We start from the raw sequence: 26619 nt of genomic DNA, 5'->3' as shown, positions 1-26619 counted from the left end.
TGAATTATTTCTCTTTAGAAAGAATGCATGCATCCTATTGGATAGCACCTATCTCATTCTCGGATTATAGGATTTTTCTTAATCCTACCTCGGCTTCACTACTCTGCAGAGTTTATTTATTCTCTTTATTAACTTGGAGAAATTCTGTTTTCTCTAACTTAAATATTCGGGCACTTATTAACAAGAATAGAAAATTCTTGGAAAGTCTCTTCTTAAATCCTTTTTTTTCGGATTTTTCTTAAGGCCGCCCAAGGCGTCGCGGGGCGACGCCGGTCGGCTTTCGCGTCTCCCACTTTACTACTTTATTTTCCCGGAATCTAAATAAATTATTCGGAAATTTGTTCCTCGACCCTCGAGCTCCAACTCTATTTTTTTTTTCATCTTTGGAAACTTAGTAAATTATCCGGGAATTAATTAATTGAACTCCAACTCACTTCTTAAATTAAATTCCAACTTCTCATAATTAAATCCTTGGCCCAATCTACCAATTAAATGCTAGAACCCAACACTCCCTACTAGCTTAGAATGGCCCACTTGCTTGATTTAATTATTTGAGTCCAATCCTCCTATTATTCAAGGATCCAACAAGTGAATAAAGAGTGGCCCAATTCCAAAAATTAGAAATGGGCAGCCCACATATACACCCTCACCCATCGACACATCTCTCTCTCTCTTCTTCACAATTCCAATTTCACTTCATTTCTCAAAATCCCTAATTCAAAGAACCAGAGGCTGCGCCTCCTACTCCATTCTCCGGCGAAATCGTCGTCTCTCCGGCGATTCACCGCCTCTCTGCGTCGCCGGAACTACACCGGCTCCGCCTCCTTTCTCGAATTCGCACCTCGTCTCCTTTCCTTCGGCGAAATCTCCTCTAGCTCGACGGGATTTCAGAGTCCCGCCAGCGCCGGCTCTCGCGCATGTTCGCCACTTCGCTACGCGAGCGGCGGCCCTTCTTCACCGCCGTTCGCCGTCATTTGCCGCTGCCGCCGCCTTGCAGCGCAGCTTTCCGGCGAGAGGGGGCGTGGGGAGGCATCGCCTTCTCCTCCCTCTCTCAGCCGCGGCCTGCAGCTTCCTCGCAGGAGCTTCCGGACTCCGTCGACGCTCGCCCGTCGGCCGGCCGCCTCGCCCCTGCTGCCGCCGTGATCCACAGCTTCTCCGCGGAAGTTCTTCGGCTCCGTCGACGCTCGCCGTCGCCCGGTCACCCCTCCGCCTAAGCTAAGTCTTCTCCCCCATACCCCTTACTCTTTTTCTTTCGAGCTATGGCAGCAGCTTATTCTTGGAAAGGAAATTCTCTATTGGGGTCTTGTGTGGCTTATGGTGATATATTGCTCAAATTGAAACCTTGTTAAGCTCTTGCTTATGAGATTATGCTACTGAATTCATATGGAGGGGGGGTTATCACGCGACTATCTCTAATTTGCATAGCTCTAAGCTCTTGAGCTTCAACTTAGTGTTACATGGTTGTTATTGTTTTATCCTTGCTGCGAGGATCCTATGAAAACTCTAAGTTCTTGTTTCTAGCTATTCGTTGTTCTACATGATGCGATGGAGATGGGTGTTGAGGTTGTTTACCTCACTTGTTGAACTTGTATCGGTGGTGGCTGTCCTTGCCGTCACCACTCGCTGCCCTCTCCCTCCTCCCTCGCTGCTCTTCGCGTTTGGTGTTGCAGAATTTGTGGTGATGGAATGTGGTGGTGGAGGAGGTGAGGAGAGGTTGCTTATATGGTGCTAAGCTATTGAAAGCTAGGCTTGAGACTTGGAGTCAAAGACTCCTATTTTGGGCTTGTTAGCTCTCTTACTTTCGAGCTTGATGATTGTGAGATTCTTGCCGTTTTGGTGATTGTGGCTGATTCTCTTGGCTGATTTCTCGGCCTCGATCGACGGGGTGATGAGAGTTTGTCTCATCCTCTATTTTTGGGCTTGTGTAGGAGCTCGCTCTCCAATGCCCCTTTGTCTCGACTCCCTTTTGATGTTAGAGGAGATGGTGATCAAGATTTTCTCACCTCATGCTATACTTTGTAGCTTACTTAGCTACATTATCACTAAATGCTCCATCTCTTTATTTAGCTTGTGCTTCCATCTCTCTTTACTTGTGAGTCATCTTCTAACCCCAATCTTGTGCTAATTTGCAGGTATCATAGCTGGAAATTTGGAGCCTTATGGGCTGAAAATCGAGAAGGAGATTGAGGGGGAAAGAAAGAAGATGCTCCTCTAGAGATCCTTTGGCTCCATCACCAAAATAGCTAGCTTCCAACTTGCTCACTAGTGTAGGATAATGGTGTAGAGAAGATGTGTGTGTGTCACCCTCACATATGTAACATGTGCTAGATGTATCTCCAACATTCTTGTGTAATTTGCTCCTCAATTATTTATCTAATAAAAGCATAACTTTACTTTTATCCTTGACACATAATTTCCTTGCACTTTATTTCATCCAACGAAAAATACTTAAATTACTCCAAAGTCGAAAACAACGAGGAAAAGTACGATTACACAACTTCTAAGAGGAAATTAATTAAGCTACTAAATCCGATTTATCTCGAAAGAAAGGATCGAAATTTCCGGGGCGTCACAATAATAAATATTTCATGTAATATTATTATTATTATTATTATTATAAAAATTAATAAAAATAAATATATAATGGTGAGAAATAAAATGCAAACATGCATTGAGCCAATCCATCATTTGTCATTATAGCCTCTGCAATGTGAATTGGAAATAGGAAAATGCATTGAGAATAATAATCCTATAATTGTGCGAGATATGAATAAAGAAATTTATTTAATATACTCCGTGCCCAAAAATTTTGTACCAATTTAATTGGGACAAAGGGGGTACAATATTGAAGAATACATATTTTCTTATAAAGTTATAAGAAAAACATACTCTCTCTAGATAAGATTAAGGAGATTATTTTAGGTATTTCATACAAAAAAGTTATGTACCAACTAAATTTGTACAAACAGAATGCTATACTAAGAATAAATATTCACCTACCAATCTATAAAAGTAATAACTACTACAATTACACAAAATCAATTACTACTCCGAATCTTCTCTCAAGTCTTAAACCATTTCCATTTTCCAAACTTTCTCTGTCAATGAATGATTAAATCAACAAAAGATGTATACATCGACGCTGATATGCCAAAATTCTTCAGAGTATTTCCCATAGAAGAACAATAAAAAATGGTATGCATTTTATAATCATAAACATATGATAAAAAATTTCTTTTGAAATAGATTATCATTTTTATTGCAATTTGTTTAGCATTTTAATATTTTTGCATGTATCATATTAATTATTATGACATTAACATTCACTGCAACACAAAATTACTACGATATTATATCAATGATACAATTTTATTAATCCCTTCGCATTCTTCCGTATTTTTAATTAACTATTTATAATTATGAAGTAGTATTAATAGTAATATTGACAATATCCTACCGACAACCCAAAGAATAACATGTAATATTTGTCAAAATCACCACCAAACACAATACATGCAAACTCCTATTCAAATGGCGCATACTTAATTTATAGCAAATTCACATAATATCACACATACTCCTATCCAAAGCTTTAGTATAATACTTGTTAACCGTAGAAACTTCATGCCTTCATTCAATAATAAGTTTCATATTGACAATCAATTTAAGTATAATAAAAAAAATTGAGTTTACACCATAATTTGTTTTGAGTTTAAACAATACAATACAATACCTACTAAAGGATGAATATAAAAAACAATTATTATAGATTACATGCCCGATTAAATTTTAAATTACCACCAGTTTTTTATTTATATAATAAATATAAAAAAAATATTAATCAACAATTAGATCACATTGAAATCATATTTAAAACATAGTTGATTAAATCATTTTTTTCTAATTTTGGAAATTCAAGGTTATCAATTTAATTTTAATTTTTAATTAAATATTCATGGCTCAGCGAACAAAGTCAATACTCATTGATAAATACTACTCCAATTATATAATTAGGACAAATCAATACTCTATTCTTGGGATAATTTTGACATACTAAAAATCATATCAGAAATACGATAGATTAATCTATCATTTCGATTTTTTAATTTTAAAAATCGAAAGAAATTCAATTTCAAATTTAAAGCTCCGAATGGAACCAAAATCCATATATAATTATAAAAAATAATGACTATAGTTTATAATAAAATAAAGAGTTCTATTAATGATGATGGTCACCCTAATAATAACTATAGGTTATAATAAAATAAAGAGTGCTATTAAACTTTAGGGAACTTAGAAGTTAATATCGAATAATTTGATTCGTGCTTATTAAAGGTTGAATAACTAAATAGATGAAAGTCATAATTTAAGGATCTCATTGAAGCCCATTACAACTATACAATGAAATTTAGGTAATTAATTGTAGGTATAGTTATTGATATTTTAAATAATATATTGACTAATAGTCTGATATATTGAATAATTATTAAAAATTAGCATTTTCTTATGGTGAATGGTAAAAAGAAAATATAATTTTTGAAAATGTGAGAAGCACATGTTCTTAACTCATCTATTTAATATTTTAAATCTATACAGTTAATATTTTATATCTCATATAGAATGTTACATAGAAAAAAGGTATATTGCACAATGTTGTTAATTTGTAAACTATGTTACTAAGTCGGTACTACAACCTAGCCCTATGGATTACTAAACCCTTTAGAGATGGATTTAACTTCGATCACATAGCGAACGCTATTTTGTTGAGTCGGTACTATACCCTAACCTCATGTACTACTAAACCCTTGGAGTATTGGATTTACACTTCAGCCCCGGCGCGATACGCAACTGGCGATGTTTTTAGTAATCAAATAAGTACATTCATGTATTATTGATATATGTGAACTTTAGAATCGAATCATTATATGCTCCATCCATCTAATGAAATATTGTCCATATGTTCAATCCCAGCACGATGCACTATTTAAATGAATAGAGAAAAAGAGCTCGATATTTTAGTTGGAATGAGAAACGTGGTTAAGTGTATTAATTGAAGAAGTAAAGTTTTCAAAAAAGAGAAAAGTGTCATCTTATTTGGAGCAAACTAAAAAGATAAAATTTGTTAAAACTAATACTCCTACACGGCCACAATTAAAATTTTAAAACTAATACGCCTACATGCCATAATTAAAACTTTATTAAAACTAATACCTTCAATTTACTAAAACTAATACTCCTACACGACCACAAATTAAATTTAAATTATCATTTATTAATTCAAGTAGGGTTTAGTTAATCTTTAATTATTTTTGGCCCAAAACATGTTAGCCTAGCCCAAATTCATATGTCTATTTTATTCTCTTACTTTACTCTCTCCACTTCACACACAAAATAAAATTATATAAAAATATCAATTTTATTATGCAATAATAAATATTTCATGTAACATTATTATTATTATTATTATAAAAAATAATAAAAATTAATATATATAATGGTGAGAAATAAAATGCAAACATTCGTTGAGCCAGTCCATCATTTGCCATTATAGCATGTGCAATGTGAATTGGGAATAGGAAAATGCATTGAGAATAAAGAAAACTTTTTGGAATGTGCATCATTGATATACGTGTGATTTGTAATTAGGAATATGACATTAATCGAGTAGACAACGCTAAAAATGAAAATACTTTTATCTCTACTTTATTCTCCCTCTCTTACTTTATTCTCTTCACTTCACACACAAAATAAAGTTACATAAAAATATTAGTTTTTAGTATGCAATAATAAAATATTTAATGTAAAGAGTGCTATTAAACTTTAGGGAAATTAGAAGTTTGTATCGAATAATTTGATTTGGGCTTATTAAAGGTTGAATAAATAAATAGATGGAAGCCATAATTTAAAGATCTTATTGAAGCCCATTACAACTATACAATGAAATTTAGGTAATTAATTGTAGGTATAGTTATTGATATTTTAAATAATCTATTGACTAATAGTATGATATATTGAATAATTACTAAAAATTAGTATTTTCTTATGATGGATGGTAAAAAGAAAATATAATTTTTGAAAATGCGAGAAGCACATGTTCTTAAGTCATCTATTTAATATTTTAAATTTATATAGTTAATATTTTATATTTCATATAGAATATTACATAGAAAAAAAGTATATTGCACAATGTTGTTAAATTGTAAACTATGTTACTAAGTCGGTACTACAACCTAGCCATATGGATTACTAAACCCTTTGGAGATGGATTTAACTTTGACCACTTAGCGAACGCTATTTTATTGAGTCAGTACTATACCCTAACCTCATGGGCTACTAAACCCTTGGAGTGTTGGATTTACACTTCAAGCCAGGCACGATGCGAAACTGACGATATTTTTAGCAATCAAATAAGTACATAATCATGTCTTATTGATACATGTGAACTTTAGAATCGAATCGTTATATTCTCCATCCGTCTAATGATATATTGTATCTGATCCCAGCACGATGCACTACTTTATTAATTGAATAAGTATATAATTAATTATTGTTAATAACGTTAAATTTTGATCTCACTATATAGTATTAAGAATGATTTTTATTCCACAAAAGTAAACAATTAATGATTTAAATGAAGAGAAAAAAAGAGCTCGATATTTTAATTGGAATAAGAAACGTGGTTAAGTGTATTAATTGAAGAAGGAAAGTTTTCAAAAAAGAGAAAAGTGTCATTTTATTTGGGGACAACTAAAAAGGAAAATGCGTTATCTTAAGTGGGTGATAAAATTTACAAAAACTAATACTTTTACACGGCCATAATTAAAAGTTTAAAACTAATACACATACATGACCATAATTAAAATTTTACTAAAACTAATACCTTCCATTTACTAAAACTAATATTCCTACATGACTATAATTAAAATTTACTAAAACTAATACCTTCAATTTACTAAAACTAATACTCCTACACAACCATAAATTAAAATTAAAATTATCATTTATTAATTCAAGTAGGTTTTAGTTAAGCCTTAATTATTTTTGGCCCAAAACATGTTAGCCTAGCCCAAATTCACTTTTAGGGCTGCATTATTCACTATATAATCCAACGGCATTTTTCAATTCCTCCCAACGATACTTTTCAATTCCTCCCAGCGGCGCCTCTCTTTCTTAGTTATTTCTACCTCTTTCATGCCACAAATTTTACTCCAGATTTCTTGAATTTGTTTTGTTTGCTAAGAACATGGAATGCGTATGACGTGGAATTTTACTCCAGATAACAAAATATTAAAGAATATGGAATGCGTATGATGTGGCTGATATAATTTGAAATTTCGTATAATGTAAATTATGATTGATTTAATGTAAATTATGGAAGGCGTAATGTAAATCATGACTTATTTAATTTACAATGAATCAATTATAATACAAAATGTTGTATTTTTCTTTTATTAATTCGATTAAGCCCAAACGATGAAAAGCTCAACTAAATATTGGAAACCATTTCCTTTATATATAATTAGAAAGTTAAATTAAATAGAGAGACTATCTCGTCATATTTTTAATGCTAGTAATATTAATTTTGTGTATAACTTTGTCATATATAATTTAATTTGTCTCTATATTCAAAACTTGATGTGATGTCTGTTTGATCGTAAGTTTTATCATCTTTAAAATAGTGTTATCTCCTAATCAATTAACAATCATTGAAGTGTATTTAAATATTTAAAAAAAAATGAACACATCATAGTTATAGTGATAAGATGACTTTCCCTTATTTATGAAGAGTCCCTTTTAAAGTTGTAGAATAGATTATTAGAATCTCTTTTAACATGAAAAATTTATTTTCGATAAATGATTAATAAAATGTTGTAAAAATCTATGTCATTTTAAAATTCATATTTTAAAAAAATCGAAAAGGGATAAATTTTTTTATACAATTACAAGTTCATAGCAATTGTGATATTGTAAAAGCATTGCAAAATGATATTAATAAAATAAAAGTAATTTATGTATAAACTTTGTATAAATTATAGATACAATGAATTTGAGTATCACTTACTATCTTTTCTCATAGTCAGGGAAAAAAATAATATTTTTTTAGATTAATATCCCTCATACTTGAATAGTCTATTTATATTTAATAAACTAAACAATTTTTTAATTAATAAAATAGAATATAAAATAAGAAAGATAAAAGTGCATTAAAAATGAATATGATATGGTAATACTAACACAACAAAGGGGTATAATTTGTCATTATTAATATTATCAATTTTTGTTTAAGACTTTCTATAACGGTTGAATTCAAGCTTCAATTATAATTTTATTAAATCAGAAAAAATATGATCTATTAAACAATAATAAAAATATTAAGCAAATAAGTTAAATATCTAGAAACTATAAATAGTATTTTTAAAGTTTAGGGACTAAATATACGTGTAAATGACAAAACATTAAGATGGTTCAAAGAATATTTAACCCAATTTATAGAGAGTTTAACCCAAAAAGTTTCATTCCATCTCTCTTTAAATAGTAATTAAATATAACTCTAAGATAAAAATTCGTGTGAAAACTTATTAAATTTAACCCAAAGAGATATAAATATATATAAACAAATTTTTGTGAAAACATATTAAATATATATATAACCCAAATTTATTAAATATTTATTAAATATAACCCAAAGATAAAAGTTCGTGTGAAAACTTATTAAATGTATATGTGAGAGAGCCAGAGAAGTCTCATTACATCTCTCTTTAAATTGGCATGAAATGAGATTTATATATTTATTAAAAATAACCCAAAAATAAAAATTCAGCAAATCTCTTTAAGATAAAAAATCGAATTATATTTTGTTACGCTTTCACTTTTTGTTAATTGTACTGGTGAAATATTTAATTGTTTGTGAAAACATGAAACGTATATATTAGTACCTATTAATATTATACTATATTAATTATTGATTGCTGAATTTTTTTTCAAATTTATTTACTTTACAAAAATATAGGATTTTAACTGTATGTAACCTGTCAAATGTATTAATTATTGATAGCTGAATTTGACTTTAAAAAATTGCATATATTAAGAAGACATATTTTTAACCCCGGTGTATATATAGATATGTCCTTAAAGAAAATTTTGTTTTCTATATAAGTATAAAAAATAAAACTTGCTTTTAATACGACAGTCTACTCAATTAAACAAAATGGGAAGCAACTTGCACTCTTTGCACAATCCTCAATGTCTGGAAATAAAGGTTTTCAATCTTTTCAGTCTTTTCACCTTTTATAAAATAAAATGAAACAAAATAAATTAGCAATGTAGAAATCATTGGATGGATATGAATTTTGGGATATTCAAATCCCTCAAGAATCTCCTCTCTTTTTATAAGCAGTACAACTGTAAATTTTGGTGGAAAATTTTTTGAAATAAAAATGATGAAAATAAAATCGGCCAAAAATAGATTAAGTAGGAAGAGAAAATAATATATGAAAATAATAGTTAAATTGGAGAGTAATAGGAAATAGTATTACCAAATTTCCAATCCCTCGGATTCTTTTAATCTCACCTCCTCATCCTTGTTCTACTTTCTCTCTCTTGATATATATGCATATATCATATTTGCATTTGTATAAAGTGTCAAGGGGTCATTAATATTGTCCACCAATGAAGTACATTGGAACTTGAACTTACAAATTATGACAGTATATTTATTGCTCTCAATTAATGAGGTTTAAAATCTATTGTCTTCACAATAACAATAACTACTAAATTTAATCCCACTCTTTGCGCCGTCTACTTCTAATTGTATCTCTCATTCTCTCTTTTTTTTGCAATATACTGTACGAAAGCAATGGTAAAGAAATAGACCTCTATTCTTGAAAATTAGAGAGAATACTCTTCCAATTTGCTATAGATGAAGTTTGCAGGATTTATTTCTGCGAAAATCAGAGTTATATTTTTGAAACCATTGGTTAATAGGATATCTTTAAAAAGCTGCTTTCCATCTTTCGAACCAGCAATTTATGGAGTAGATCCCCTACGCAAGATTTTATGCATCAAACGATCCATCTATTTCTCTCTCTTCTTTCAATATCTTCTTTTATACCTTATCTTCTTTCTATCAATCTTTGTTTCTATATTATAAAATAATAAAAAAAATATTATATAATCTTAAAATATTAGTTATAGTGTTCATTCTTGAGAATATTTAAAATATTAACTATTCAAATCATTAAATAAATATTTGATAAAACACAATCATCTATTTCTCCCCTTTTTTTTAATATTTTCATTCTTTGTTTTTATACTATACTACTATAACATACTGAAAAATATTGTAAATCTGAGATTTTTAATTATTCCAATGATTCAAGTAATTCCTAAATCACGTGTAAACATGCCCATTGCATCAGTTACATATTACATAATATTTCTATCGTATTTCATCCAATTCTTTTTAAATATATTAAAAATATTCATCGTACCATTCACAAATTGATATCATATTCCACAATCATATCACTTTTATACCGGCCGAATAGAAATCTCTCTCTCTTTGAATCTAGCTAATCATGTGACACCATCTCCCTCTCCTTCTTCTAACACATTGATATTATATATAACTTTCTAAAAGATCAAGTCGGCTACTTTGTATATAGCCTAATATTATTTATGAAGTGTCATCACCAAAGACTTCATATAATGCCACGTTTATACCACCTCCCAATAGATTTATCTAAATTACTATAAAAACTGATACTCCAAAATTATATAAATCATTTCAGAATGTTAAACAAATTGAAATATACAATTCTCATTAAATACGGATATCCTAATGTACATATACACTTGAATCCATGCATTATTTATCTTCTTTTATTTTTACCTATACTATCACATTTTCACACAATTATTTCACATGCACACACATGTTATATATATACACGTATATATATTTGTAAACTTTATATATATCTCACATACGTCCACACACTTAAAATTATGATTAGTTTAATTTATTGTACAATATACTATATCTTATGATTAAGCTAATTTAATTAGCTAACAAACTGAATGTCAATGTTTAACTTGTATACATAATTAATAACTTTAATAATTTTACACATACAATAACCAATTATCTACTATAATAACCACTTTTATTTTCAAAGAGAGTAAAATATATTATTAATACACAAATTGATGCATATTTTGGTCAAGAATGTTACAATAACCACTTATCTAGTATAATGACCACTTTTATTTTAAAAGAGAGTAAAATATATGGCCCATGCATAGCACGAGTGGTGATAAAAAAAAGTCACTCTAAGAATGTAGAGAGAGAAATAAGAATTTGGGATTGAGAAACGCTTGTTATTTGCACTATAAATTGTATATATGGGGCAAATTGTATTGGAAATAAGAGATTTATAAAATAAATTCAAAAATAACAAATTCAATAAATCCAAAACTAACAAATCCAAAAATAACAAATTCAAAAAATTTTATTTGCCCAATGAACAATGAATTTGTTATTTTTGAATTTATTTTATAGGGCAATATCTAATAAGGTGATTTGAAATTCATTAAATTTTAATTTTTGGAACATTTTGATCGAACATCGCTAAAAAAATCATATATTCTTGTCTATTTAACATTTTAGATTATATAGTTAAATATTTTATATTTTATATAGAATATTGCATAGCAAAAAGTACATTACAAAGTGTTGTTAATTTTATATAGAATATTGCATACCATGTATAACAGCACGTTTTGTGATGATAATGATATTAGTTGTGATGATGCATTTAATATGATAATGCATATTATATGTGGGTGGGTAAAATTTTCATAAAATATATTATAGTGGGCAATCATGTATGCTTTAGCTAGAGGTGGGTCCCTTTTGTATTTTCATTTAGCAAAATAATGTTGGTGGGACACATCACATCACATCACATCATATCATATTTCTATGGTGGTATCAATACGATAGCTATGAATTAATGCTACTTGTTTCAAGTTTAAATCCTATAAAATGAGCTCATTAGGTTGGACAGAAAATGTATATATTAGTAGTACCTATTAATATTATACTGCATTAATTATTAATTGCTGAATTTTTTTTAAAATTTATTTACTTTACAAAAGTATAGAATTTTAACTTATGTAACATGTTAAATGCATTAATTATTAATGGCTGAATTTGACTTTAAAGAACTGCATCTGAAGTAACTTACTTTTAATATTGCAGTCTACTAAATTAAAAAAAATGGGAAGCAACTTGCACTCTTTGCACAATCCTCAATGTAGAAATGAAGGTTTTCAATCTTTTCAGTCTTTTCATCTTTTACAAAGTAAAATGAAACAAAATAAATTTGCATGGTGGAAATCATTTGATGAATTAGAATTTTAGGATATTTAAATCCCTAAAAAATCTCCTACCTTTTATAAGCAGTACAACTGTAAATTTTGGTGGAAATATTTTTGGAATAAGAAAGATATAAAATAAAATCTATCAAAAATAGATTAAGTAGGAAGAGAAAATAATATATCAAAAGCATAATTAAATTGTGGAGTAATAAGAAATAGTACTAAATTTCCAACCCCTCTGACCCCCTCTGATTCTTTTAATCTCACCTCCACATCCTTGTTCTACTTTCCCTCTCTCGAGATATATATGAGCATACATATATAATATTAGCATTTATATAAAGTGTCCAGTTGGTCATCAATATTGTCCACCAATGAAGTACATTGGAACTTGCAATTACAAATTATGACAATATATATATATATATAGGAATACGATCAGGTCCATAAGTGAAATTTTGTAAAAAATCAAAGCAAATCTCAGCCATTGGATCCTGTAATGTAACAGTTAGATTAATGCCACGTGTCACCTAATAATGTAGATTGTGTAGTCTAATAATGTAGCTCGGCTAATAATGTAACACGTTGTAGTCTAATAATGTAGATTGTGCAGTCTAATAATGTAGCCTAGTTAATAATGTAACGCTTTTAGTGTAATAATGTATCTCGGGTATTATGATCACAACCATCTAATCTGAGGATCCAAGGGCTGATATTTGCTTTGATTTTTGACAGAATTTGCTTTATGGACCATAGTGCGCCCCTATATATATATATATATATATATATATATATATATATATATATATATATATATATATATATATATATTGGCTTCAACTAAAAATGGGTATCATTGCTCTTAATTAATGAAGTTTAAAATCTATTGCTTCACAATAATCATATGGCTACTAAACTTAATCTCAACTCTTTGTGCCACCTATTTCTAATTATATCTCTCATTCTCTCTCTTCCTTGCAATATACCTTACGAAACCAATGGTGAAGAAATAGAGGATTCTATTTTATGTCTTAAAGTATATTAAAATAAAAGAAAATATATTATATTAAGACAAAAGAAAGAAATGGCATTGATTTATTGATCAATAAAAACATATAATCATTTACATAGAGTATTGTTCAATAAAAGAAAAAAATGACATTGTAGATGTCGTTTATTTTAGATAAGTTGATTTATTGATCTGTAAAAAAATGTACTCCATTTAATACTATTTGAAATTATTTGATTAGAATATATATTTAATGGACTTATGAGAATTAATACAAATAAATAGAGAAATAAAACTCAAAACCCATTTTGCAGTTGAAAACTAAGATATTTAATCCTTTATAATTATATAGTACTCTATTATATTACAAACTCATATTTTATGGACAATGAAATGCATTCCATTCTATTTTCTGTGCAATTATTGTTCCACAATGTGTATACATTTATTGCCTATTAATCGAAACAATGGAAGAGAAAAACCTCTTCGTCATTTTTTCTCTTCCCTTCCTTGTCTTTGGACTAATCATCTTACACAAAATATATATATATTAAAAAAAGGAAGAAGTGCATCTGACACTCAAACGTACAAAATGATAAAAAAAAAATATTACTACTAAAAACAAAAGGAAGTGCATCTGACACTCAAATGTACAAAATGATAAAAAAATATTACTACTCCCTAGGAAATTACTCTCTTTCCTCTGCTCCTTTTACCCCTCTCTATCTCTCACTCCTTTCATCTCTATATCCCTTCTTTTTCAGCTATTCAGTTTCACTTCCTCTGTATAAATGGTTGGACAGCTCCGGCAAGCCATGGCCTATGCTGATTTCGGTAGTGCCTTCATCTGTTCTTGGTTTTATGCTTTTTCTCTGCTGGATGTGTACTTCTCTTATCATTCTCTAATTTACTCTTCTTTTGATATTCAATGCTTGTTAATATCTGCAAAAACCCAGAAGATGTTGTGAGATATTAGATTTAATAGGACAAACAATGGTGTATATTAATAGAAGTTAATGTTATTGTGGTTTAAAGAGTTAACCTATGTAAAAAAAGAAAAATGTTAAATAATATTCACATACCTTAAATATCTGCAAAATATAAATGGTCAAGATAAGCAACAAAACATTAAAATAAAAAATATATAAAGATGAAGATGAAGAAAAATATGAAAGTAAACGTAGAGAGAGAGAGAGAAGAACCTGTAACTTATGTAAAAAAGGAAAAATGTTAGATAAAATTCACATACCTTAAATATCTGCAAAATATAAATGGTCAAGATAAGCAATAAAATATTGAAATAAAAAAAATATAAAGATGAAGAAAGATATGAAAGTAAATCGTAGAGAGAGAGAAGAACCTGTAATTTATGAATGTGTGTTGTTGCAACTGATATTTATAGAACAACTTTCTAAATAATCTTGGGTTTTAAATTTCAAATTTCAAATTTTTTTTGCTCTAGAATGAACAGATTTCCCCCCTTTTTTTTGCTCCAAAAAACCCCTTCATTTTGGAGGGGGGAAAACCCACATTATTTTTGGGAGGGAAAACCCACGTTTTCTTTTGGAGGCAAAACCTACTTTTTATTTGGGTGGGAAAACCTTGTTATGCTATGTGTTTCGTATGCATACAAAATGTATTTGTATATATATAGATGATATGATGTTTAGTCAGCTTTACAATTAAAAATGATGCTATTATCTGATGGTTTTAATGCATAAAGGTGGTGGAGTCATTTTAACTATTGGTCAAAGCTTGGAAGTGTGAGTTGGCAGATGGCATTTGCAAAATTCCCCCCAAATCGCAAATTTGAAAAAAGGGGGATATTCCCTTTGATTTCCCCCCAAAATGAACTGAGCTTTTATTGATAGTATAGATTAATAGTAAATAAAAAAAGTATAAATAATAATACATAGAACCAATGAAAAATTGACATGTGTCATTTGGCCTTCACTTTTACTTAGGCTGGCTGACAAGCCTTGAAAATAGAGATTGGGTTCGGTAATTTTATTTTTCTTTTATTTATAATACTTCCTATTTTGTCTTATATGCTCCACTCCCATCTCAAAGTCACTGATGGGGTGGTCTAAAGAAATACTCCGTAATCACAGCAGCACATGGTACACCATTAAACAACCTTCCATTATTAGAATCACATAATTGTTTATTGAATTAAACACACGTATTTGTATTGAACATTAAATTTTAATCGGAATAGCTCTTAGTGGAGTTTCTCTGCGCAAGGCCATAGCAAGCACCTCTCCTTTATGGTCTGCGTGATCCTTGTCTTTCTCAAGTCTCCACTCAAAATTATGAACTAAAACCGCCGTCGTCATCTGCAGAATCCGGGTCGCCAACGGCATTCCGGGGCATATTCTCCGCCCCGCCCCAAACGGTATGAGCTCGAAATGCTGCCCTTTGAAGTCCACCTTCTTTTCAAGGAACCGTTCAGGCTCAAACCTTTCCGGATCCGTCCAAATGCTCGGATCTTTGCCCATTGCCCACACGTTGAAGAGTATCTGCGCCCCTTTCGGAATCACATAACCATTCACCTCTTGATCGGCTTCTGATCTCCGCGGGAGTAAGAGAGGCCCCGGCGGGTGAAAACGAAGTGTTTCCTTCACCACCGCCTGCAGATACGGGAGGTGTGCGATGTCTGCCTCCCGAATTTGCCCCTTCTCTCCCACTACGCTCTTTATCTCTTCTTTTAGCTTTTTCAGTTTATCTGGATTGAACAATAGCTCTGTCATGATCCACTCGATCGAGGTTGTGTTCGTTTCTGATCCTCCCACAAATAAATCCTGCAAAATTTTTGGATCACACATTTTATAATCGATCCTAGAGTAGCACTGATATCTAACAATATATTTATAACATGACTAAACTTACGAAAAGTAAATAAAGAATTTCTTCCGTGGTCAAGTTGTAGTCGGTTCCTTGGCTAATATCGACGAGCGTCTCGAGCAGATCCTGCTCCTTGGGACCGCCCGGGTTGTTCTTTCTCGACTCCAACCTCTCGTTAAGAAAACCTTCGAATTTCGCAAAGAGTTTGCCGAAGTATAACTCAGCCTTGCGCTTGATCCCCTGCGGATCAAAGGGTTTGAGGATGGGGAAGTAGTCGGCGAAGTTGGGGAGAGTGACGGCAATAGCGATGACCTCGATGATCTCCTTGAACTCCTTGGTGGTTTTGGACTCGAAGTCGGGGGAGCGGGTGGAGAAGAGAGTGGTGAGCATGAGGTTGAGGTTTGTCACGAGCAGGACGTCGTGGATGTCCACAACGTCCCCGCGCTCGCAGTGGCGCCCCACGTGCTCCACCAGCTGCTGCAGCTTCTCCTGGCGGAGGGCCTCGCTGCCCTCGAGGCTGCGCTCGGAGAAGACCTCCTCCTGGCATATCTTGCGCTTGTTGCGCCACTCCTTCCCGACCGGAGTAAAGGCCATGGAGAGCTTGCTCAGGTCGCGTGCGTGCATCACTTGGGCGATGGTGCGGCCGGAGAAGACCTGGCCGTGACGCTGGAGGAGCTCCTTCGCCATCTCGGGCGAGGAGACGATCACCGTGTAGAGGCTGCCCAAGCGGATGGACATGAGGGGGCCGTGGGTTTTGGCGAGGTGGCTCAGTGTTTCGTATGGTTTTTTTCCTAACTGGTGAAAATTTCCGATGATCGGGAGGGGTCTTGGTCCCGGAGGGAGCCGAGGCCCCCTCCGCGACCGGAGGAATAGAAAACCGGTTAAACCGATCAAGGATAGAGCAATGAGAAGAGAGGATACGAGGGGATCCATTTTCTTCTACTTCTAGCTTATGTAGTAATATGTGTATATATGCCTCCTTTTTATAGTTATTTTGTTTTAATCTTTTTTGAAAAGGTGAGTGATGTGCTTTTGAGCCTTATACTCCCTCCTTCTGTCCTATTGAAGTAAGTCATTTGAGGTTGACACGGACTTTAATGTGTAGTAATTGGTAAAGTAAGAGAGAAGAAAAAAAAGTATTTGAAATAGTGTAATGTATGGTGGAGCTCATAAATGATTAAAGAAAAAAGAATAAAAAGGTTTCCATAGATAGATATGGACTATTTCCATAGGACGGACGAAATAGGAATATGACTTATTTCTATGGGACGGGGGAGTAGTATTTACTATTTACAAATTATAATATATAACATGCTTGACTATTGCATTAGAAGCATAAATGGCAGGAGAGCTCGAAAAGCTATGGAAAGAGCGTTCAGGGTTCTACAAGCTCGCTTCAACATAATCAACACTAATTTTAAACTTCGTGCCGAAAAAAAAAAGACTCAATTAATAGGGAACTAAGAGAGTAATTATCGTATGCTTTACTTCCTTCTCCAATTCGACGCGGGAATATTTTATCCTTTTACATATTTACTAGTATCACGCTTGTGCTATGCACAGATTAATATATTTTTAAAATATTAATTTTCAATTTTAAATTAATTAAACAAAATTAAAATCAATATTAACAATAACAATATGAGTAACAATTTTAGTTATATGAGAATAAAAAAAAATCTATACAAATCAACATTGAAACAAATTATATAATATAATGTTTAAATATTAAATTATGGAATAGGAATATAAAAATGGATAATTACTCATCATTTTTAAAAAAAATTTATACACTATATTAACTTTAAAATTAAAATAAATCTCATCATTATAAACTAAAACCTTCAATTCTTCACAATTCGTCACTCTTCAACGGAATTCATAGGTAAAATAACTAGTTTGTCATTTTTAAAGCCGCGCGCCTCACCTAAAACTACAATAAAATAAAGAACAAAATCAATTTGCAATGCACAAAATCAACAATCAATGCGTATTAAAACGATAATCTGCATGGCAAAGCATAGATAGGACTCATAAAAGTATACAATCGAACAATTCACATCACATGCATCCGATGAAAAAACGAAAGATATTTTTATTTAGAATATTGTATTAACTACTCCAAGCAATAATAATGTGATATACATTATTATTACATCAGCACACCAGAGGAACAGAAATAAAAAACAATTAATAGGTAAGAAAGTTAATATAAGAGAAAGTTAATATAAGAGAAAACAAAACCTTAATAACTTTTATTCGGAGCCATTTCTTCATGTGGCCATTTCGTCATGTGGCCAAGGTGGAAAATAACCAACTCTTTCTTTTTTTTGTGAAGAGAGAGTGGTTAGTAATAATGGTGTATGGTGAAATTAGAGGTGGAAGGTTTGTATGCATCATCTCCCTATTTTGCCTCCACGTTCTATTTCCACTTACGTAACCATAATTATAATTATTGCAACCTTCATTTATATATCCACAAAATAAAAAGGTCAACCAATTTGAATTCGTTTTTCAAATCCACTCTTTACAATTCATGCTAATATTTAAAATTATAATATGTATTTTAAAAGAGCATTTCCTTAAATACTCCCAAAACTCTCCACATTTCCCTAAATACCCCTAAAACTACCCTTTTATATATTTTATAGATGTCTAGCCCCACTTTCTCTTCAAATCGACGTGGGAGATTTTTTCAAGAAATGATATGCTAACTATAACAAAGTAGGAAGAATTGATTGAAAGAACTAATTGCACCATTGACACACCGCACACGCATCATGAAATTATAAAAAAAAGGAAGTGAAATACTCAATGATAAATGTAGTAATACAAGTTGTCTGTAGTCTTACGTTATTTGGGAAATGTCTTCTTAGAGTATCCCCATCCGTGCTCTTATTTAAGAGCACGGAGATGGGCCCGGACCCACTTTTACTCCTTGTTCTTAGGCAAGAGCACAACACCCATATCCGTGCTCTTCCGCAAGGACAAGCTCAAGGGTCTCACTATTCTATTATTCAATTTAAATACTTCAATTACTAAAAATATTTGGGATATTGGCATCTAATATCACGAAACTTTCAAAAAGTTGGGTTTTTCCCACGAATGAAAAAATTCATGTTATTTTAATAGATTGAAGAACAATTTTTGAGGGTATGCTTCAAGAAAAACTATCTTCAAATATTGAAAAACTTGAAACTTTCGAAATTGTTGTCGAGAAATTACGAAAAAAAATCGGTATCATAGTATTATTTGTGCGAATTTTTTCATTCGTGGGAAAAAATAAACATGTGGTAAAGTTCGTGATATTATTTGCCAATTTTAAAGTTCGTGGGAAAAATCCAACTTTTTGCAAGTTTCGTGATATTAGATGCCAATATCCCAAAATATTTCTACAATATAAAAATACATTAAAATATCAAAATTACATAATTAAATCCTAAAAAATAAAAATTACATAATTAAAATCGTAAAAAATAAAAATACATAATTAAAATGTGAATTTTGGGAAAAAAATTGAAAAATAAATTAAAAGTGTGTAGAAAACGGATATAATTTATTAAGAAGTGGGAAAATATTTTTTTATTTAAAAATAATTTTTTAAATTAAATTCGAATTTTAAAAAAAATAAAAAAAAAATGAAATTGTCGTTGGCCAATCGCGTGCCGCCACGTCAGCCTGCTCAGCGGCACGGACGTGCTCTTATTTAAGAGCACCGCCCTGCCGCTGGCAAGGACGGACAAGTTGCATTGGCGGACGAGCTCGTCCTTGCCGCTGGCAAGGACGGGCGGACGGCTTTTTTGTTACCGGTGTGGATGCTCTTATAGTTATACTCACTCCATTTCATCATAGTTAAGTCATTTTACCATTTCAGGAAGTTTCTTCATAGTTGAGTCGTGCTTTTGCACTATTTTAAGGCTGTTATTTGGTCCGTTTTTTTATGTCAAAGTCACTCTACACGCCCATTATTTGCATATTTTGTCTATTTTGATATTTTGACGTGTTTTGTGAGAAATGTGCATAATTGAGCCGAAAAAGGGAGCCCAAACGCAAAGTCTGGAAATGTGGAGTCAGACGGCGACCGGCGACCGCCGCGGATGTGTGCGGCGACCGCCCGCGCCCGGAGGGGCAGATCAATGCAGCAGTCCGCCTCGGAAAAATACGCTTGGAAGAGAAGTCTCGCCCGACGACCGCCGGAAGTCATGCGGCGGTCCGCCGCCGTGGAAACAGACTCTCTGGACTCCAATGCGGCGACCGCCGGCCAAGGTGCGGCCGCCGGAGAAAGACGGCTAATCTAAGATGCCCTAGAATTGCTACAAGATTTACCATATTTTGGAAATCTTTTCCTTCTACAACAAGGATTGGCTTTCCCTTGTAAATGAGACCTCAAGCTTCATAAAAAAGAGAGAGCTTCTACTTGCAAAATAATTCATAGAGATCAAGAGCTAAGAGTACTTCACTTGTGCAAGGAGTTGGAGAAGGATTTCAAGAACATCAAGAACGGCAAGGATTCAACCTACGGGTTTTATTTGCTTTAGTTTTATGTTCAAATTGTCTTCCATTCAATCTATATGTTTAGCTTATTTCATTATGTGTAACTAAACTCATAGGATTCTAGGGATGTGTTAGTAACGACTTTAGTTATACAATTCCAATTTTCTATTTAATATCCGTTTTGTTTTTACTTTGTTTCTTCCCTAAGTTAGTCGTGATGCTGCATGATTGAGTGACACAATTGTGTATGATTTAATATAACTTGCTTCATAACTGTGACAGAGTTCTAGCGAGTTAAGTCCACTTAGTAGACGCTACAGTTAGCTTCCCTTAAAATGACACTGTTAATTGAGAGTGAGGACTTTTCAAGGGTCTTAGGAGCTTTATGGAGTTACGTGTTAGGATTGACAACCCTAATCTTGTAATCAACGTTTGCATCGCATCAGCATAAGCTAGGTGACTCGTCCTATCAAATTAATAACTGTGCTAGGGTTTATAGTTTGGAATTTGTATAACCATAACTGTGAACGCACATCTCTGGAATTTCCTTATCTCTATTGATTGTCTCTGTGTTTTGCTTGCATTTAGTTGTTCACTGTTTTCAAATATTTTCTGTTTTCAAAAGTTTTCAAAAACCTTCTGTTCTTCCAAATAGTAATTGAGTCTTAGTAGAGGATAGACACTTTCTGTTTGCCTTTCCCGTGTTCGATATCCCGGTACTAACCTTTGGCTATACTATATATACTCTGTATACTTGCAGGTTTATTTAGTGCTAAAAAATAGTGCATCAATGACAACTTTTTCCTCTTTCTTACTTTACTCTCTCTTACTTTATTCTCTCTACTTTATTCACTTTATACTTTATTTTCTCTACCTTTTCTTCTCTCTTACTTTTTTTATCTATTTATTTAACACACTCAATATTACTTTATAAAACTACGTGCCGAAAAGTTCCGCCTCAACTATAGTGACACGGAGGGAGTATATAATTAGCTTTTCATACATACAATGTATTATGTATGCGTATTTATACAAAACGATTTTGATTACTTGTTGAAAATTTTATGTCTTCAACTTAAGTAAATGGATAGTTATAGTGAATCCACAATTAAATTAATGATTGACGAAATGATCATTTTTTAAGTTATTTAGTAACTTAAAAATTTAAGACTTGTACTATTTTTTATACTATTGCCAAAAAAAATTTATTATTCATCAACTTGGCCATTATTTTATAAGTACATGGTAGTGACAGAGTAATTGAGTATAGATAATATTGCCGTCGACTACATAAATTACTACTATTATCGGACAGAGATGCAATTTAGTTTTTTCAAAGCCAAGTAGTGGTAATTTATGTTTTTTTAAAGAATATTTTAAGATCAGTGTGCATACGAATCTTGTATACTTAATTATGTACGTCAGCCGCCTGAAAAATCATAAATACTCCATATATGTATATAGTTATTGAGCCACTTGGCCATTAGTATTTTATAAGTACATATACAAAGCAGTAATTGAAATGAAAATATTAAAAAACTGTTCAAATATCATCGAAATGACAATATTAAACATGACTGTTCAAATATCATCGAAATGACAACGTATTGTTACTTAAATAATTATCTACAACAGAGTTTTCGGCACTGTCGAATAATATATTTTAATAAGACAAGTCCAACCTGATGGATTAAATAATATTGCCCGGAAAATATATCTAGTCATATAAAATATTTTGAATTCTACTCTTGTCCCTTGTTAATTAACATCAATTTTTTTTTCTTTATTCTCCCTTTATTTAATTCATTTAAAATAAATTTTTTTAAATTTCGTGCTGAAAAAAAATCTCTCTACTATAAATGGACGAAGAGAGTAATCATGTTTTTTATGTTATTCTTTTTACTTTATTTTCTCTCACTTTATTCAGAGTCCACTTAACACACTATTCTAAGGGAGTAATAGAGCTTTACTTCCTTCTCCAATTCGTCGTGGGAATATTTTCTCCTTTTACATACCACCCCCGTCCCCGAATAAGAGTTATTAAATTTCCATTTTGGTCCGTCCTCAATTAAGAGTAACACTTCATTTTTACCATAAATGATAAGTAGGTTGCACATTCCACTTACTCATTTCACTCACATTTAATTATAAAACCAATATAAAAAAATTGGTACCACGTTCCACTAACTTTTTCAACCAACTTTTTTTTTTTTACATTTCTTAAAACTCGTGCCCGGTCAAAGTGCTACTTCTAACGGGGACGGAGGGAGTATTTATTTCTAGCCCCACTTTCTCTTCAAATCGACGTGGGAGATTTTTTCAAAGAAATGATATGCTAACTATAACAAATTATGAAGAATTGATGGAAAGCACTCATTGCACCATTGACACACCGCACATGCATGAATTATAAAATAAGGAATACTCAACGATAAATGTAGTACTACAAGTTGTCTGTAGTCTTATAGTTAGTTATAAACTACTAGTGATAACAAACTACTACTCATAACAGCCGTACTATGCACAACACAAAACATTTTCAAATAGAAAAAATATATTAATAGCTAAATAGATTAAAATAAAGAATATAAGATTAAATAAAGAATATAAGATTAAAGAATATAAGAATATATTTACAGTTAAGAATATAAATTAATTAAAATATATATTCATAACATTATAAACAACAACAAAAATCATTGGTACTTCTCTCAGTCCACACTATAAATGATATAGGTCATAAATTTTTAAAAAATTCTTTATACACAACATTATATTATACATCACCTACAATACAAAAATAAATATTAATTTATAATTAAGATAATATTAAGAATTTAAGATCACTACAAATAACCATCAATAATTATAGGGCAACATAAACTTACAGTAATATCACATATATATAAAATGAAATTTGTAATATAATCAAGATATTATTAAAATAAAAATTTGACCAATTTATAAAAATATTTTTTTTATAATAAACATAAATAAATACCAATTGATTAATTAAATAAACAAAGGGGTTGGATAAACACTGATTAAGGTATGTGATAATACTGATTAATCATTAATCATCTTATATGTTTTGAATAAAATATGGAGTACAACTCACTTACTTGGTCAACATCCTTATTAAAAACTAAAATGACGTTCCCCAATACCCTCACCGTATCCAATACAAAAAAATATAAAAATAATAATAAAATAAAAATAAAATAAAATGGAAGGACTCCTCATCTTCAAGCCCGATTCTACCATAGACACTCGTCGACATACAATTACATCCACAAAATCGCCGACTTCTGGTCCAACCAACACGATCGCCCTCAAAATTCACAAATAGGCAACTAAAGTCACAGATCGGAGTTCAAAAAGCGGCAACTTCCTACTCCCTCCGTTCCCAATACATTTGGGTACGAAGATTAAAAAATTGTGTTAAATAAATTAAATTAAATTAAAATAAAATATGAAAGAAAAAAAAGTCAGAGAGAGAGTAGAATAGATGATGAAATAAAGAATGTCACAAAAAGAAATACGACTCAACTTAGTTAGAACGGAGGGCAACATTTTCCTATCAACAAACAAAACCTCAAAATCCAATGCCCAGCACCAAATCTAGTGACCGATCACAAAGACGAAGAGGAAATTGAGAAAAATCGAACGATTCTCATTCCAAGGTAAACATCGACTTAAAAGTTCATCAATTACAATTACTAAATAGTTCAAAGTTTCTGAATTTTTAACTGCTTCAGTTGATACAATATCGATTTAAATTTTTATGTGTATTTATACAAAAACGATTTTGATTACTTATTCAAAATTTGGGAAATGTCTTCTTATAGTTATGGTACTAGGTATAGTTTGCTTTTATACATACAATGTATGCGTATTTATACAAAAACGATTTTGATTACTTATTTAAAATTTAATTCAATGTTAGCTAAATGTAAATGGATAGTTAATAGTGAATCCACAATGACGAAATGATCAATTTTTAAGTTATTTAGAAACTTAAAAATTAAAGATTTGTAGTAGTATTTTTTACACTATTGACCAAAAAAGATTCCTTCTGCATATAATTATTGAGCCACTTGGCCATTATTTTATAAGTACATCAGGTAGTTACAAAGCAGTAATTGATTATATATTCAACATGACAATTCAAATATCATCCCGGCAAGTTTAAGAACTGTTAATTATCGGCACTGTCGAATAAAATATTTTAACACCACAAAAAAAGAGTGTTTATCGAGCACCACTAGCGAGCACTTCAAACTGTGCTCGGAAAATGGCGAGCACTTCAAACTGTGCTCGGCAACATTCCAAGCACAATTGAAGGTGCTCGGCAATATCATGAACGGGGGAGTTAACTTGCGAGCAATACCGAGCGCGGTCAACGTGCTCGGTTTAGCAATTTAAGTCAGGGAAGCGTCGTGCTCGAATATGGCCGACCACCCAAAATATGCTCGCATAATAAATGTATTAGCGAGTGCTTGATACGTGCTCGGTAATTCCGACCACGCTTAATGTGCTCGGCATTCAAAAATAAAATACATTCATGCAACATTCCAGCAATAAGATACGCGTTTTTTTATAAATATAGCGAGCACCAAACTTATGCTTGGAATATTCCGACCACCTGACATGTACTCGCCATTCCAAAAAATTCAATGTTATAATGCGTAAAGTTTTAAAAAACAAATACACAACACTTATGTTCAGAATATTGCAGTTTGTAGATATATATTTTTCAAACATAGCGAGCACATATAAAGTGCTTGGAAAATCCCGACCACCGAATATGTGCTCGGCAAGATATTCATTTTATTTTTATTGATTGTAACAAGCACTTTATATGTGCTTGGATTATCCCGACCACCCGACCTGTGCTCGGCATTCTAAAAAAATAGTCCACCATAAAATTCATATGCAATATAGTGTGCCGACGTGTTTGATTTATTTTATAGATTACCGAGCACTTTATATGTGCTAGGAATAAGCCGAGCACTTTACTTGTGCTAGGAATATTTGAAAATTTTATTATTGTTAAATAATTACTCCCTCTGTCCCATTAATAATGAAACGTTTTCTTTTTTAGTCTGTCCCATTAAAAATGAAACGTTTCCTAAAATGGAAACATTTTTATCTCTACTTTTTCATCTCTTTTACTTTATTCTCTCTTCATTAACTCACAAAACAACACTACATAAAAACTCGTGCCGATTCTCAAATGTTGCATATTTAATGGGACGGAGGGAGTATTATTTATACTATATTTTATATAATTGCCAAGCACTTGTAAGGTACTCGGCAATTGCCAAGCACGTCGAAGGTGCTCGGCATTGTATAAAAATATTTATATCACTTTTATATAATTCCGAGCACATTAAAGGTACTCGGCAATTACCAAGCACTTGGATGGTGCTCGGCTTGTTTAAAATAATTGATATTTTATGTTCAAAATAGATTTTAATATTTATGGTGAATGATCCATAAATTTTCACACATGCAAACTTTTCTAGATATTTTTGTATACATGTAAAGAATATTGGCATGTTTGAAAATTTTATTATTGTTAAATAATTATTATTTATACTATATTTTATATAATTGCAGCACCAGTAAGGTACTCGGCAATTTCCAAGCACGTCGAAGGTGCTCTGGCATTGTATAAAAATATTTATATCACTTTTTTATAATTCCGAGCACATTTAAGGTACTCGGCAATTGCCAAGCACTTGGATGGTGCTCAGCTTGTTTAAAATAATTTATATTTTATGTTCAAAATAGATTTTAATATTTATGGTGAATGATCCATAAATTTTCACACATGCAAATTTTTCTAGATATTTCTGTATACATGTAAAAAATATTGGCATGTTTGA

The 26619-nt window shown here is 31.5% G+C and overlaps 1 protein-coding gene across 1 annotated transcript; it reads right to left on the bottom strand.

Moving 5' to 3' along the window:
- Positions 1-15387: 15387 nt before the first annotated feature.
- LOC125212705 (ferruginol synthase-like) lies at positions 15388-17167 on the bottom strand. The gene is made up of 2 exons (XM_048112943.1): positions 16280-17167; positions 15388-16191 (listed from the first exon to the last, which is right to left on the bottom strand). The coding sequence occupies exons 1-2, from the start codon at positions 17165-17167 to the stop codon at positions 15589-15591; spliced, it is 1491 nt and encodes a 496-aa protein (XP_047968900.1). The 3' UTR covers positions 15388-15588.
- Positions 17168-26619: the final 9452 nt, after the last annotated feature.

The sequence above is a fragment of the Salvia hispanica genome, chromosome 3, assembly GCF_029641045.1.
Source record: "Salvia hispanica isolate PSC_SH4W2 chromosome 3, Shi_PSC_v1, whole genome shotgun sequence".
Taxonomy (NCBI): Eukaryota; Viridiplantae; Streptophyta; class Magnoliopsida; order Lamiales; family Lamiaceae; genus Salvia; species Salvia hispanica.
Note: the sequence above shows the minus strand (reverse complement) of the source record. Positions and strands in the feature narration are given on the sequence as shown.